This window comes from Stegodyphus dumicola, chromosome 6 (genome assembly GCF_044657685.1).
Source record: "Stegodyphus dumicola isolate Sdum_Otavi_A_Nest chromosome 6, ASM4465768v1".
Lineage (NCBI taxonomy): Eukaryota > Metazoa > Arthropoda > Arachnida > Araneae > Eresidae > Stegodyphus > Stegodyphus dumicola.
In genome coordinates, this window is record NC_140773.1 from 137,440,331 (window position 1) to 137,456,981 (window position 16,651).

Genomic DNA, 16,651 nt, shown 5'->3' on the forward strand with positions numbered 1-16,651 from the left:
TCTTCATCTTGTGAGTAGTTAGGATTAATAAAGTCAACATTATCATTTTCATTAAGAAATCAGAAACCAGAAAACTTATTTTAACTTCTAGCATATTTTTCATTTTTTCAATTTTTATCTGTTTGGCCATTCTATGCAGCATTCTAAATCCACCAATAATCTATTAGATCATTAGCTCCTTTAACATTAGATTTACATTTAATGTTTTTGGCGTTAGAATTAAGGTTAACATTTGAATTGGCAGAATTATTAGCTGGGCTATTAAGGTTGGGTTTGCCTACCGGAATAGCTAAGCCACACTTACCTCTTAGTTCATCCGCCTGCACTTTCAGTACCTTCATCATAGGCTCGATGATGTCTTCATTGGTAACGGGATGTTATTGGTGGTATATCTTCACTACAGCTCTGATCCGATCCATTTCAACTTCTAAGTCCGAAATCTGTGATCGTATATTTTCCAGGAAAGTATTATCCTCTAAAACAATGTTATCGGCCACTCCAAAGCAGCTAGTATTATATGTGGTAGCATCCGCAGGAACTCTCTCGTCCATGCGGTTATCAGTAATATCTTTCAGCATTCGAACTTTGGTGTTGCCGCACGAGCACCTACATGCACAGATGCAAGGGACCAAGTGATAACTTTGGCCTTGAGCTACCAACCAATAATCTTTCATTATACATCATATAATGGAATTTACATGAAGCACCTTTTTATAATTGTTCCTTTAAGTATTTCCACTAATGTAATTCCATGATTGTGCTGTATGATGCACTGTGATTGCTTCTTTTCATTTTCCATTTTCATATAAAACTGTTGTTCATTAAAATGCTGTTCATAACTTTTGATTTTATATTATTACTTTTTATTATATTTTATAAATATCTCAGTACAGATCTATAACTTTGCTGCACATAATTTGTTGAAACATTGTTATTAGTTTTTAGTGAAAGTATGCTTTTAGTTATCTTACACAAATGAATATATATAGAAAGCGGATGATAGTGTTATAATTATGTCATGTTCTGAGTAGTGTTTATCGGTTACTAAATATAATATGTGATGCCTGTACTTAATTTCCTACTTCAATTTATTGTATTTGTTATATTCATCATCATATTTATTGGTGTATATATTTGAGAAAACCCTTTTTGTTTGAAAATTGAAATAACATGTACAGCATGTATAATTTTATCTATTATACATGCTATAATATGGGTATGGTTATATATTTTTTTATTTATAATATGGGTAATATACCCATTCATAATATGGGTATGGTTATATAATTTTTTATTTTATAAACTTTGGTTTTCCATTTAGGACAGAATCTGGGAAATATGCTATCTTCTGTCAACGTACATTAGAAAGAACTCTTTTAAATGGTGGAAGGGAAAGTAAACCATCTCGTATGGAAGTGCTGAGTATTCTTTTAAAAAATCCTTATCATCATTCTCTTCCACATAGCATTCCAGTTCACTTTTTAAATGGCACTTACCAGGTGAGATAGTCTGGGTTTATAATATTTTTATTATTAAAAAAAAAGTAATACATTATACAAGGTGGTTAAGAAAAGGTCACTACTATTGATCATAGACATAGATCCAGTTGTAAAGTTTCTCAAAATAAGATGCAGAACTTTACCAGAATTATTGCTGTGGGTATTAGGGTTCCTTTAAAGTAAAATATATTGTTCCTGAAGAGCAGATATTCTAATATTGAAGAATTCATTATGCCTTAAAAATAAGAATTTCTTACTATTATGTGCAAAATTCGTGAAACTAGTGAAGAACAAATTTTATAACTTTGGTCATTTTGCCTTGCCTTAGCGTTAATACAGAAATGTGAGTGTTAATTTCTGAAGTGCTACTAGGGAAATTTATTCATTTTGATGACTAATGATTCCATCATGGGTAGAATGATCAAATTTGTCATTAACTTTTTAACTAGTTTCTTGAAAGTATTTATTTTTAACTTCCAAGATTTTGTTTATAAAGGAACGAAATGTTTTTTATTTAATTAATTAATGCTTTGTGAATGCTTCACTGTTTGTTCTGTGTGGGTCATATGAAAAAGATTTTATTTTTATAAAACCTTTCTGTCCACATTGTTGAAATTATTATTTTTATAAAAAGTTGTGTCAATTTTAAAAAAAGTGTATTTTTCAGTGTATGTCTAAGATTAGTATTTAAGGGGTATTTTTTTATTAAACCTTGTATAGCATAAGACTTGTTTTAGTGCAGAAAGGTTTACTAAAAGCTTTGATATATATATAATTCTGAAATTATATATTAATATATATATATATATATAATATTTTGAAACATATCTCTCTATGTATTTCTTTGCTTTAATTTTGTTCTGTTCCAACTCATTCTATTTTTATTTTATTTTAGACCACACACTTTATAATTTAATGCAAACAATGCATCTTTACCACATTAAAAATGTGAATCGTCTGTTTTTACATATTATTATTTAGGTATTCTATTTGAGTAAGCTTTTAACCTTCCATTAACATTATTGTAGTTTGACATTCAGCTGTCTATCATGTATACATAAGCTTTTGTTGTTATATAATTAATTGTATTTTAATTTTTAAAAAAATCATGTTTGTAGGTGGTTGGTTTTGATGGTTCAACCACAGTTGAAGAGTTCATACAGACAGTGAATGAAGAAGCAGGGATAAGAGATTCTTTGCACTCTGGTTTTGCTTTATTTAGTGATGATCCTATAGACAAATCATTAGAACACTGCCTTCAAAGTAGTGCTAAAGTAAAATTTCAATTTATCATTTAATATTATATGTAATAGTATCTCTTATAGTATGTAAATTGCAAGATTTTTTTGGAATATTTATTGCATCATCTTTTGAGATTTTCATGAGTCTCTTTGCACATATAAGTCGCATATATACATTGAAGAATTCAGACCTGAGTCGGATTCTTTCAAAATTCATAAAATGTTTTTCTAAAAGTAATGCCAATCCAGACTCAATTTTGTCTAGTTTTTAAACCTATCAATAGTTAAGCTTCCGCGAGACAGAGTTTCAGACTTTTTGCTTATACATTAGTATCCTCACTAATGTTGCAAACATATCCCACACTTTGCCATAGATCTAAAGCATGCCTTTAGCTTTGTCATTATGATTTGAATTTAAAAACTCAAGAGGCCAAGCCAGTCACATTCAACTCTCAGTAGGAAATGGTATCACATTTGCAGTGCTTTATCCATATTTTGGTATATCCAACTTATTGTGCTATATAGTGGCTAACATCTCCAGTAGTACCGTGTGTAATGTGGATGCAAGCTCCAGTTTCCTCTAGAAAGCCCTCTATGAAGGCATTCCTCTCCACAGGCAGATAGCCGTTGCATATTTTGTCATAACCTAACAAAATAAACCAAACCTCCAATAGCAAGTACTCATGTGATCTTAAACTGTTTTCTCATCTAGTTCTTTGTTCTGTATAACATGAATTTATATAGCGTTATAATTTTGGAAGGCATAATGGCCATAATAAAGGAAAAATTGCTTTGAAAACAATATGCTATATGTATACTTCCTGCCATTCAGCCATGGAAGTCATCTTAAAGTATGGATGCAGGTATTATACTCTAGATCAGTGGTTAGGGGGGTCTGTGGCAAATTAAAACTATTTCGGGGTGCACAGACAATGTCAGAGGGTCTGCAAATGTTTTAATATAAAATAAAATAATTGTAACTCTTTTTCATTATTTTGAAAGTTAAAATAAATAGGAATAAATAAAAAAGCAGTTTTACATCCTGAGTAAAATAAAACAAATTGTCTGCTTTTTCTACATATAATAATATGAGTGAATTGGAGGAAAAAAACAGACAATATAATGCTGAATATTTAAAATATGGTTTTACTTGGTTAATGTGATATAGTACTTTTACCTATGTGCCTTATATTCAAACTTTGTCAAAAAAGATCAATGAAGCTTAAGGAACATTTGAAAGAAAAGCCCATAGTGAACTTTTTGTAAAAAAAAAAAGGTAAAAAATATTTGACAACATTATTATTGTGACAGCATTTCAGCGAGATAATGGACTATGTGCTTCTTGTAACGTATTTTTAATAATTGTAAAATTGGAAAACTACACACTATTAATGAAGAACTTATTTTACCAGCTGTAAATGAGGTAATATGCCTCATATGTTGCATTACCAGTGCTTAGGATTATAAGGCTGCTATCACACATCCATTTCTTTTGGATAAACAACTGTTTCAAACAATTTTTCTACCTGCATTACCACTGAAAGATAGACCCTTGACTTTTTCCTTCCTTTTGCAAAAAGAAGTGTAAGTTGTTTGTTTTCAGGAACCAATTAGCTATCAGCATCAAATCCCCAATCATCAACCATCATATGTAATGAAGAACTAGGTTCCCATTTACATAGTAACCTCAAAGTGATCCAGAGTGTTGCCTGTTTTATATCACATGGAAAAGCAGAAAAGTTGTACTAAACAGTCCTTCTTCTAAAATGTTTTTTAATCCACTGGATAACCATTCGATTCTATTTATGTTTCGAAAACTGCAATAATAAAGAACCAAGCAGGCAAAAATTTTTCCTTTTAGCTGAAACTAAAATGGTTCTAAAAACAGCTATTGTAAGATTTCCTTCCCCCTTCTTTAAAGGGCGATCAACAAGTTTTTTCACCTAACTAATGGCTTTCCTAGTGTTAAACTGTTGTTCACTGATTAGTGCCTACAGGCGGTAAAACAGGTGGTAGCTTACCGAGGATGAAACAAGTTCTGTCTACATGCTTTGGCCAGAAGAAAAAGTTTTTTTTTTTTTTTTTTTTTTTTTTAAATCCAAATTGCTATTGCCTTGCTACTAGTTGTGTGCAATATTTCTGATTTTAATTACTTATCAAGTAAAAATTTTATTGATTTTCATCGGGTTTGGTTACATTAATGTACGTTTATAGAATGTTAATTTATTGAAAATGCTTAAGTCCTTCAAAAATGAATATTAGTGCAGTGCAAATATCTTAAATGGAATACAAATAAAAGTTTCAATTTAATTTGTATAGATACGCATACCGCAGTCATAAAATCTTATGAACTAGTGAAATGGCCTTAGTTTTAGCTAATTATCTGCTTTGAATTCAAACAATCAAGTTTTTACACTAAGTTAAAATTTTTAAGAGGTTTACAATACTTAATTCCTATTGAAAGGTTATATGTAAGGGATAATTAATACATTATTTAAATAACGAACACATGTTTAGTGTCGGTCATTTCGGCAGATTTCTTGTACTTCATTTTATTATAAATCTATTTCATTCATCTTTTTTCATATTTATAAAACGGAATTTTGCCTTTATCTCATTTATTGGGTTAACAAAAGTAATAAAATAGTGAATATTTTGAAAGAAATTTCAGTCATAATCTTATGCGACAACCTTGTTAAAAAGTTATCTACATACAGACAAGATAATGTCACAGATGCATCTCAGTTTCTGAAATAAATGGCATGATTGTGAAGTTTGGTGCATTTTCATATGGTTGTTTTTGGCAGGAAGAGTTATGTTATGTAAATCATAAAAGAACATTATTTTAATTCTTGTCTTAAATACAGCACTTGTATTAAGTTGCTAAAATTCCTTTCCTTTCAAAGTGGACTTTGAAACGCCGCTGCGCACAATGAATTGGAAGTTGATCTGTCAGCACTATCCTTATCTTCAGGGCAGATGTTTTTATTTTATTTCGCTTATAATTCCTTACTAAATGTAGTATTTCATGTACTACAGCAGTAAAGCCCCTGAACGTGGGTAGTTCAGTCTGGGGTCCGAATCTCGCGAACGGGCTGGCTTCATGGGTGTTTTCATTGTTTTCCCCATGTGTAACATGTTAATACAAGCCCTTAGTTTCCCTTAGAAAGTCCTCCACGAAGGTATCCCTGCCTTTCATGTAGTGGCTTAGGACAGAATACATAAATAATAATAGTAGTATAATGCATATAGTTTGCCTTTATATAATATATTCCCACTGCAAAGCTTTATGAATTGTGTAGGAAAATATATAATAAGAAGTACAGCAACAAGAATATGTTATTGAATATACATTTCAAGAGAGTAGTTGAAACATCTTTCCAGTACCGAAGATATTAAAATGTTCAGTATTGGTGCTTTCAATAAATACAAATATGCAAATCTATAGAACTCATTGATGTTTTTGCAATTACAACTATAATATAATTATAACCATTAAAAACATTGTGTCCGTATTAACTAGAATTTTAATGTAATTCCAATTAAATTTATCAGTACTTGCTATGTACTGCACCTTGAGGGAGACGCATTATTTTTATCAATGATATAAAATACTTTCCTTGGAAAACAAAAATTATAGACACGATTATGTCTAGGGAAAAAAACCTTCAGCATTTGGCAAGTGTTGCCAGTGAGCGAAAAATAAGATCTTAATTAAACTTTGAACATACTTGGCAAATATTCTTTTTTATATTGTCATTTGACAAAATATAAGATCTTTCATTTATCTTTAAAATTTAATCTATCTGTTATTGACTTAGAAAAATTCATAATTTATTGTAGTTAATTTATCGTTAAAACTACAACTAAAGCAGCTGTAACTACAGTTCTAATGCAGTGACTATTCGAATTATTATATAACTGCAAAAATAGTTAGATTCTTGGCTCAGCAGTAATTGAGTAAATGAGACGTCTTTTAAATAGTGTCAGTTCAAATCGGATTCAAATTCCGGCAGACATTCTAAATGTTTGGACATCTCCATGGATTTCCTTCTGTGTAACCTGAATACAAACCAGTTTCCTCTAGAAAATTCCCCACGAATACATCATTCTTCTTAAATGCTTCGTCTCATTCAATTAAATAACAACCTTTTCCTCACGGCGATGTGAATTTAAGACAGTTTCCTTTAGAAAGACATCCACAGAAGCATCTGGGAAGGGACATTTTACTATAATCCAAGTAATGTGAGTTAGTCATTAGTTTTGCAAACTGAATTAAAGTCTACTAATATGATATAAGCAAATTTGTATTCTAATTTTTAAATCGTGTAGTTAATTACAGAAATAATGTTGTTTAATCCTTTCATGTCGAGCATATTGTTATGGTTTTTGTATTTATTTAGCTAATTTTAGTGGCATTTGTAATTAAAATTGTTTTATATTCTCGTGCAATGCTGCACAAGACTTATTTGAAGAGAAAGCTACGCCAGAAAAATTAAAATATAGGAGCACACGCATTTAGCATTTTAATAAATAGATATCTCATAATTGTATGCTTTTGCTTTCCGGAAAAATCAAGAAAATACCAAAATATTCTCGTGCCTGATTTAAAAGCTTCTAAAAGCTGGAGGAAAACATCTCAATTCATTTGTTTAGAAAACTGTTCTTGTTTACTGTAGCAAATTCGCGACGAGATTAGATTAGCTTTCTCTGCTTTTAATTGTGTTTTGTAAAACGTTTTTAGTAGTTTAAAATATAATTACTGTGAGATATTGCGATTTTGTACTAATATCTCTGAGAAAATTTCAGCATTTTGTTTTTATTCGTTGTGATAAAAATAAATGTTATTCGCTTTTCATCGGACTTGTGCATTCAATTTTTTTAAAAACCCATATGCACACTACAGTGTTACTATATACTAAATGTAAATGAAAATAAACATTTTGAACAAACTGTTGTATGTATTCAAGATTCCTCTTTCCAAGTATTCATAATGATTTCAAAATGAGCTGTAGACTAATACATTGTGTCTCTTTGCCTCTCTATGTGAGCATGTATTTTCAGTGATGTCTGCAGTTCATTTGAGGAAAATATTATATCTCTTTTATTCAACAATCATGAATATCTGTTAATAATTTTAGCTTCACTGCATTCTCATAATTTTTGCATCTTTTATCGCATTATCGTGTTAAAGTTTCAGAAGGTTTTTAATGGATTTATTTATTTATTTTATGTTTTAATTACAGTGTATTGTAATAGTGCTATGTGAAGTTAGATAATGTTTTAGTCTTGTGTCTGGCAGTGATGACCATTAGAGATTTTGGATGGAAACCAATCAGTCAGACCATGAGGTTGATTTCTTGATTATTAAACATAATGGATTAAAATATTTTAAAGACTATGATGTTTATGAATAGAAATTAATCCCATAACTGAATTAATTAATACTAAAATAGTATTCAAAGAGTTAAGTAGCTCATTATGTTAAATTCTTATTTTTAATTTGTTTTTCCACTGGCACTTAAATTAGAAATCAAAACACTGCTTTTCACTTAATAAACTTTATAAGAAATTGAGAATTGTGTATGTATTTAATGTTCATTTATCACTGTTAGATTTCTTTTGTGTCTGCTTATATGTACATATACTGCATGTGCCATAGTTCTAATAATTGTCTTACTTGTTTTAGTTATGTGATGTGATATCTAAATGGGAACAAGCACTTAGAGAAAAACATTTAGGCAAGTTTGAAAGCACAAAAGTTGTAAAACTTACTTACAAAAATAGGTAAACCTCTTGTAAATTATAAAAATTTTTTACTTTGGTTATTAAAATTATGTTATATTTGTCATGTTCAGAACTAAGTGTTCCATGTATACTTGTGTAGTTATTTTTATATCCATTATTGAATTGTTTTTGAAGGTTACTTTCTTATATTGTGATACTTGAATTTTAGTTAATTTTTTCATAAATTTTACTTTTGATGTGTATTTTTCTTACTTAGAATAAAACCCAAAATTTCATGCAATGTATTTTGAAATTTTTTGGTTTCAGTTTAAAACTTTTTTTTAATAATAATATGTATGAATAAATGAATCTTGAAACTTAACACCTTGCGAGTCGCTGTCATATGTTATGGCGTGACTTTTGCTCTCCAACGGTTATCGGCCACTGTCATGCTGGCGTGACTTTTACTCGCCAATAGTTATCGGCCGCTGTCTCGTACAGTGATTTATTTTTGCCAACAACGATGCTTCACATCGATGTGTGTATAGATAGACATACTATAGCGAAACATTTGATGATCAGGAAACATTGGTTTCAACTGTTTTCCTCTTCCAAATCGCCAGACTGTCTATTATTGAAATCTTTTTTTGTGGATGCTTGTTTTGAGACTGTATTTGGCTGCTTTCAAATATTGGAAACTTACGTTAGATTTAAAGATATCCTTCAAAATGCTCTTTGATGAAAAAATATATGCTGATCTGTTATCAGAAGAGGATAATTGCTCTGATAGTGAAAGTGATTCGGACAATGGGAGCGATATAATTGTGAGACGATTCAAAAATAAGGGAAGCCCAATAATTAGTGAATCTGAAAGTGATGAAGAGAATTCTGTGGCAAATGATTGGTCAGAAGTTGATTTTACACCTAACTTTTATGCTTGCCTGGAACGGTTTGGGTTACAGGTACCATACACACTAGATATATTATCAACTGTGAAATTGTTCATTGGAGACGATTTATTTAATTTGTTTGCCACACAAACAAACTTATATCATAATCAGCAGAATAATGATAACAACAATGCATCAACAAAGAATAAAGTTTGGATTGATACAAATGTTGTAGAAATGAAAAAACTTTTGGGGCTTGTTATCCTAATGGGAATAGTATCTTGTTATCCTAATGGGATATATAATATAATCTTGTTATCGTAATGGGATAACCAGAACAAGACGATTATTGGTCTACTCACCCTGGATTACATACACCTATTTTTGGGAATACTATGCCAAGGAACCGATTTCGGCAGTTATGAAAGTATTGGCACTTCAGTAATAATGAGCATTGCCAAGAAAGGCTTGATAAAATAAAACCAGTTTACTCGTACCTGGTAGAAATGTTTCAAAAAATTTATAAACCCGAGAAAGAATTATCGCTGTATGAAGGTATCATTCCATGGAGGGGCAGGCTATCTTTTCATACATATAATCCTGCGAAAATTATAAAATATGGAATTTTAGTCCGTATGGTGTGTGAGGCGACGTCTGGTTATATATGCAATTTAGAAATATATTGCGAGCAAGGAAAATCTCTGATTGCGACAATATTGTCTGTGCTATTGCCATATTTAAATTTATGGCACGATGTATATATGGACAACTATTACAATAGTGTAAAGGTTGCAGAGGAGTTACTAAAGCATAAAACAAACATCTGTGGCACAATTAGAGTAAACAGAGGAGTGCCAAATTGTTTAAAATCTGCTACATCGAAAAATAAGTCAATGGAATATCATAGAAAAGGGAAAATTATGGTACAAAAATGGAATTCTGCCAAAAAATTGATAATTATGATTTCTACGATACATTCAGCAGACATGGTCGAATGTATGAGTAAAAGAACCAAAAAGAAGTGCATTAAACCAATTTGCATACAAGAGTATAATAAACTTATGAAAGGTGTTGATCACGCGATCAATACCTATCATGTTATTCCATACTTCGCAAAAAAAAAAAAAAAAAAAAATTATATCTCATAAACTGTGCATTACTCGACGCGTTCCAGATATATATAAAAAATTCTGAAAATCCTATTAGATTCAAACAATTTTTACTAAACCTTGCACTAGCATGGATTAATGGGAATGAAAAGGAGCAACAATCAAGATCGGCTGCTCAATGTGATAAAAGATTGCCAAGGTTTGATCCACCAGGCAGACTTACTACAGACATGAGAAAACATAGAATAACATATATTAATGATAATGGGAGAATTCAAAACCTGCGAAGGGCCTGTAAAGTCTGCACTGCCACCAAGAAAAGAAGTTCCACTGCATACATGTGTTCTTTCTGCAACGTTTCTGTGCATGTTGGAAAATGTTTTCAGAATTATCATACAAAAAAGAACTATGGATCCTAAGAGTTAAATTTTTTAAATAAAACGTTTTAGTACTAATTAAAAAAATATAATTGGAATAAAATGGAATAAAAGTAGTGTAACAGTTATTTTAGTGCTTTCTTTATTAATAATTATATACCAACTACTTATGTTTCGAAAAATTGCATGACTATCACCGTTGGCGAGCAGTAGAACCTGCGTGAACCGGCAGCAGCGTAACAGCGCTTCAATAAATGTGCGGCCCGCAAAGTGTTAAACAAGCCATTTTATTGGAGCATTAGTTTATAAAGTTACATTTTCTTCTCTTAAAATTTGCACTTAATACTTTTTTAATGTGAATTTGCTAGAAAGACTATTTTAATTTTTAACTTGATAATGAGATGGCATTGATAATTGATGTAATAAGGAGTAGAACAGAAGTGTATATTTTCATAGTTTTCTCTTTGCAGATTTGATGAACCTTGTTACCAAAGTTTAAAGTATTCTTTTGCCCTGAAAAATTAGAGTAGCTTCTTAAATGTATTTCTATTTTCTTTAGGTTATGTTTTCGACAATTATTAAAAGCTGAAACTGACAAAGAACGTCTTTTAACTGCATATCAGATTAATGAAGATGTTGTTAGTGGAAAATTTCCTTTAAGTAAAGAACTTGCTCTTGAACTTGCTGTGTTAATGGCTCAAGTAAGTTAGTTGTAGCTCATACAGTGCAAGTCTTTCACATATATTTATCAGTAAATAATCCGTGTTATAAAACAGATGTGTATTTTATCACTGTACATAGTACCTTATAATCTTTACGAAATCTTAAAAAATGTTTTCCGTTTCTTCAATTCTTTGTGCTGCCATTTGATTGATATGCCATTTTATATACTTATTACTGCATGAAGGAAATGAATTTAAATTTGTTTGAAACACATTGTTAAACATACATACAAGCAGCTTGCTGCCCACATGTTATGGTGGTTAGGGACTACTGTGGTACCTAAAGCTGCGTTCAGACGGCGGCATAAAGAGCATAGAGGCATAGTCATAAGGGCATAAAATACGGGATATCCATTCACACCTGTGAGACAGGGGTCTAAGCTGTGGCTAATGAGAGAAGTTAAATTTGTGCATGCGTGGATGTGTCTACACCTTTCACACGCTATTTTCTAGCTCGAGTGATTTCTCGCGCTTGCTCTGCTTGTTTTCATTATTTTGTGTTATGCCTTTTTCAGCTCACCACAAAGTTTTACCGGTTCAACAGAATGCTCTTTTATTTGCCCTTCTTATAAGCCAACAGGCAATGCAAGAAAATAAAAAAAAGAAAAAGATTGAAATTGTCTAGAGATATTTTTTTGAAAGACCAATACTTGGTTGACACATATATTTCTGTGCAAAGCAGTATGGAATATTTCTGCATTGTACTGTAGTACTCTCTATACTGTAAACATGCACATGCATATTTATATATATAAAACCTTCTTAAATTTTTATATATAATTTCTCTTAGGAGAAATACGATATTCTAAATATGCCTAATTAAAAAAAAAAAAGATCTCGAGGATATCTAACAGATAGCCTGTGTATAATATTTTTCCATTTTGCAGGTGTGAAAGCAGTTGAGCTAAAAACAGTACTTACCATACATATTTTTTTTTTTTTTTTTTTTAAATTTTCAATCAAAAGGAACATGTTTCTGTGACAGTGAAACATGTGTGCTTAGCACTCCTTATTCACTATCACTGTCGATCACTATAGTAGTTAGCTGCACTACCAGTATCAATTATCACTAGTACTAGTATCCCACAAATGGTAACAATGACCAGCAACAACAACTAGTACAATACTAGGAAACGTTCACCCAACAATTTATTTTATGCTCAATCATTAAATACATTTTGCTGTGTTGCCAGCTGTTTGTATACATCCATTTCTAATAATTTGCATGTATAAGCCGCACCCCTGAATTTAATTTCAACGTGCTGTCATTTCTATTTATGACCAAATCTCAAAAGTAATTTCATATTGACAAATTTTAGGTACCCAAGTCTTCAAATACAACAGAATTATAAACATTTATACCTTATTCAGGAATTTTTACCAGAGAAATAGCATGAATTTAATGGTCAAAATTCCATTCAAATGATAGTAATAAAGAGTGGATAATAATAAGAAATACTATTCATTAATTTATAGTCCATGCTATGAATTATATGTGCTATTCAGTTTCATTAAAAGTAAATTCCTTTCATGGAGAAGGTAATTAAAAAACAGAACAGAACTTCAACAGGAGACAAAACTGTCTAGACTGTTGAAAGTTGTTTTAAGGATATTTCACTACATTTTTTACTTCTTGGAATTTATAAGAGCATTGTCTCAAAAGATTAATCTTTTATTACTTATACAAAGCTTACACCATTGAATTGACTATTGTGACTATTCCTAAATAAGTGAAATAATTTTTTTTTTTTTTTAAAGTAATATTTTTACTGAAAAAAAAATCAGATTCTTGATATTGATGTTTTAGTAAAATTAATTCATGAAGTTTGTTTGGAAAGAAAATCAGCATTTGAATCAAATAGCAATACAATATTTCCAGCTTTTCAATAAATTTATTCTTAAATACAAAAGTAATTAAACAGGAAGAAAGTAATAATAATAATTTACACAGAAAAAATAAAATTTTTTCAAGAATGCATTTTTTAAAGAATTTTCCTAATAAAATGAAAAATATTGGATGGGATCAATCACCTACAGGATCATACACAGCGTGCATAGTTAACTTAAAGCGTGCATAGTTAACGAAAGTTAAGCTCATAAAGCTTAACTTTCGCTTTATGAGTTTCATCCATATTTTTCAATTTATTGTGAAAACTCATTAAAAAATACATGTCATCATCGTAGATTTCTTGCTAGATCAACTCATTGTTTCGTTCAGATACGATTACAACTCATTGTTTCGTTCGGATATGATTACAACTCATTGTTTCGTTCGGATACGATTACAACTCATTCGGATACGATGTGCTCCATATTAAAAAAAATGTCGTTTTCGATGTGACAGCGAAATCATGTAAAGAAAGCCGCTTCGCTCTGATTGGTTGACGCTTATCCCAAACTCGGCGTAATGTTGAAAACTTGGAACCTTGTGCCACGAACCTTAAACCAGATTATGTGACATAGCACAGACTGGTTGCCTTGGCAACGCAGCTCGGCTTTAACCACTTATGCCCTTTACACCCCCATCTGAACACAGCCTAAGAGCCCAGGTTCAAACCCCACAGAAGGCATGGATGTTTTGTAAATGTGTAGTGTCTTTGCGGCATGGGGGCAATCTAAATATATTGCTCATCAGAAGTTCTCTCGAGAGGTTGGTGGTATGGGAAAGAGATTGGAAGACCCTCAGACCTGCCTCCCCCCGAGGTGATGTCCATGAAAATTGGGGACAGAACTGAGCAAAGTTGTGCTGTCACCTGTATGGTGCTCAAGATTCTTGCCAATGACAGGCACAGTCTTGCTCTCGATGAATTTTGTGGGAATGTTCTGATGTTACTGTCAGACAAGTGAGGTAAGTCACACAACACAAGCAGCTTAAAATTTTTAATGTGAATATTTCTATATACACATAGGAGCTAGACTAAAAATGTAGTTAAATTTTTATAATAAAGGATGTATTACAGTTTGAAGAGAAACTTTTCTCTGCCTCGGAATGGCAACAGTCTGAACTTGATTTTTGATTTGTTTTGATGCTGCTTGAATGTTGCTGATGAGATGTTAGATATTAAAATTTCTTATATTCAATTAAATTCATGTTTTAAACTAGAATGTGTATTTTAAACACTGAATTATCACTGAACCACTACTTGTAGAATATTAGATGCTGCTTGTCTCGAATAAAACTATCATAGAAATTTGGAGATATGCAGCACCGTTTGTCTGGCATACATTTCATGCATCGGCCGGAAAGCCGGGTAATATTCGAAAGTTTGGATTAGCACATAGCAAGTGTGTGAAGACTGCCAAAGTAGGATTAAGTTTTCTATTTTTAAAGTATGATACTAATAGAAGATCCTATAACTAAATTGAAATCAAAATGGAAAGTATTAAGGGCTGCAGTGTCCAAGATAAAGAAAATTGAGACAGAATTAAGGAAAGATGACATTAGTATAAATGTACTAGAAGAAACTTTAGACCAGTTAATCGAAAAGTCAAAAACTTTGGGTGATTTAGACACTCGAATAGAACGTGATTTGAAAGTCGGAAGCGGATGAATTTGAACTTGAAGTTACATCTGCTCAGAAATCCAAAAAGAAAATCTATCTGTGGCAATTTAGAATGAAAAAAAAAATTGAAGGATCTAATTAAACTCGAAAATTCGGGCAAGGAAAGTATGGACATTCCTAATGAAACTGTTACAGATTGCAAAAACGAAAGTAGTAAATTTACATTTCTTTCAAAATTAACTATCTCTAAATTTTTGGGTGATTCAAGCAATTGGCAGGAATTTTGGAGTCAATATGAAGCAGCTATCCATAACAATGTCTCTTTATGGAAAGTAAATAAATTCAATTACTTAGTCATTATTAGGTATGGTAGCCTATAATGCCGTTTCCGGACTTTCACTTACAAATGAGAATTACATTTCAGCTATAGAATTGTTAACTAACAGGTTTGGAAGAAAAGATTTGGCAATAAAATCTATCTGTGGCACATGAATAAACTGTTAAATCTTTTCCCTGTTAGGGATATAGAAAACTTCAGGAACCTCTATGATCAATGTGAAACTCAAGTTAGATGCTTAAGGTCATGAACGTGGTACCATAAACTTATGGTTGTTTACTATGTCAAATATTGTTAAAATTAATTCCATCAGAGATTATATTAGAATACAGTTGCAGTAGAAACAGTGACCAAACATGGAATGTTCGTGAATTAGTAGAATTTATTCATAAAGAAATCTAAAGCCACGAAAGAGCTATGCAATTAAATGACAGTAGAGAAACAAAACACCAAGCAGAAAGGATTTGTAAAAGTCAAGCTCATTATTTTTATATGCCTTAAACCTCAGCATAGAATAAAGAATGTAAAGAGAAAAATAAAATTGTGAAATATGTAATAAAAAACACTGTAGGTCTATTTGTTTCCAACTCAAAACCAAATCGGAAAAAAGTAAAGTCATGTAGGCAACTCCACTCAGTAAAGAAGGTGCTCAGATTATTTACTTAGAAACTGAAACTTTCCGCAGTGCATTGCTACAAACGGGCACTGTGATGATACGTCCATTCTCTGATAATGATAATTTAGAACCAGTTCGTATTCTATTAAACAATGGTTCAATGAGAAGTTTTATAATTCAGGACATATCAGAAAGGTGTAAATTACCTGTTATTTTCAAGGCAACATTATCTGTATTTCCCTTTGGGATTAAGCATGCAACAGAACGAACTTACAATGTTATGAAAGGTAAAATAAAAAACAGAAATGAACCATCCCTAAATATAGAAATTGAAGTTTTAGAAACCAACCAAATGTGAGCAACTAATTTACCTTTTCCTGATATCTCAGTTTCCAAAATTAACAAAGAATTAATAGGATTACAGTTAGCTGATTCTTATAAATACAGGAGCAAAAACATTGCTGTTCTGATTGGAGCAAGTTACTATCATGAAATAATAACAGGTAAACTGAAACATTTTAAAAATAAACTTATAGCTTCCAAAACAGCATTTGGATGGTTCTTTCAAGGCTGGACTGATTCTGATGGTGAGTTGTTAAACATGGACATTATTGTTGACGATAAATTAAT

At 31.2% G+C, this 16,651-nt stretch overlaps 1 protein-coding gene across 5 annotated transcripts in view; it reads left to right on the top strand.

The window, feature by feature from the left end:
• Positions 1-16,651, top strand: part of LOC118186759 (uncharacterized protein CG43867-like) — a 285,190-nt gene that overhangs the window by 241,548 nt on the left and 26,991 nt on the right. For all 5 annotated transcript variants that reach the window (XM_085818919.1, XM_085818917.1, XM_085818921.1 and 2 more), the window contains exons 24-27: positions 1,322-1,499; positions 2,618-2,773; positions 8,430-8,527; positions 11,403-11,544. In XM_085818919.1, the coding sequence (XP_085675045.1) occupies positions 1,322-1,499; positions 2,618-2,773; positions 8,430-8,527; positions 11,403-11,544 (574 nt within the window). The remainder of the gene's footprint in view (positions 1-1,321; positions 1,500-2,617; positions 2,774-8,429; positions 8,528-11,402; positions 11,545-16,651) is intronic.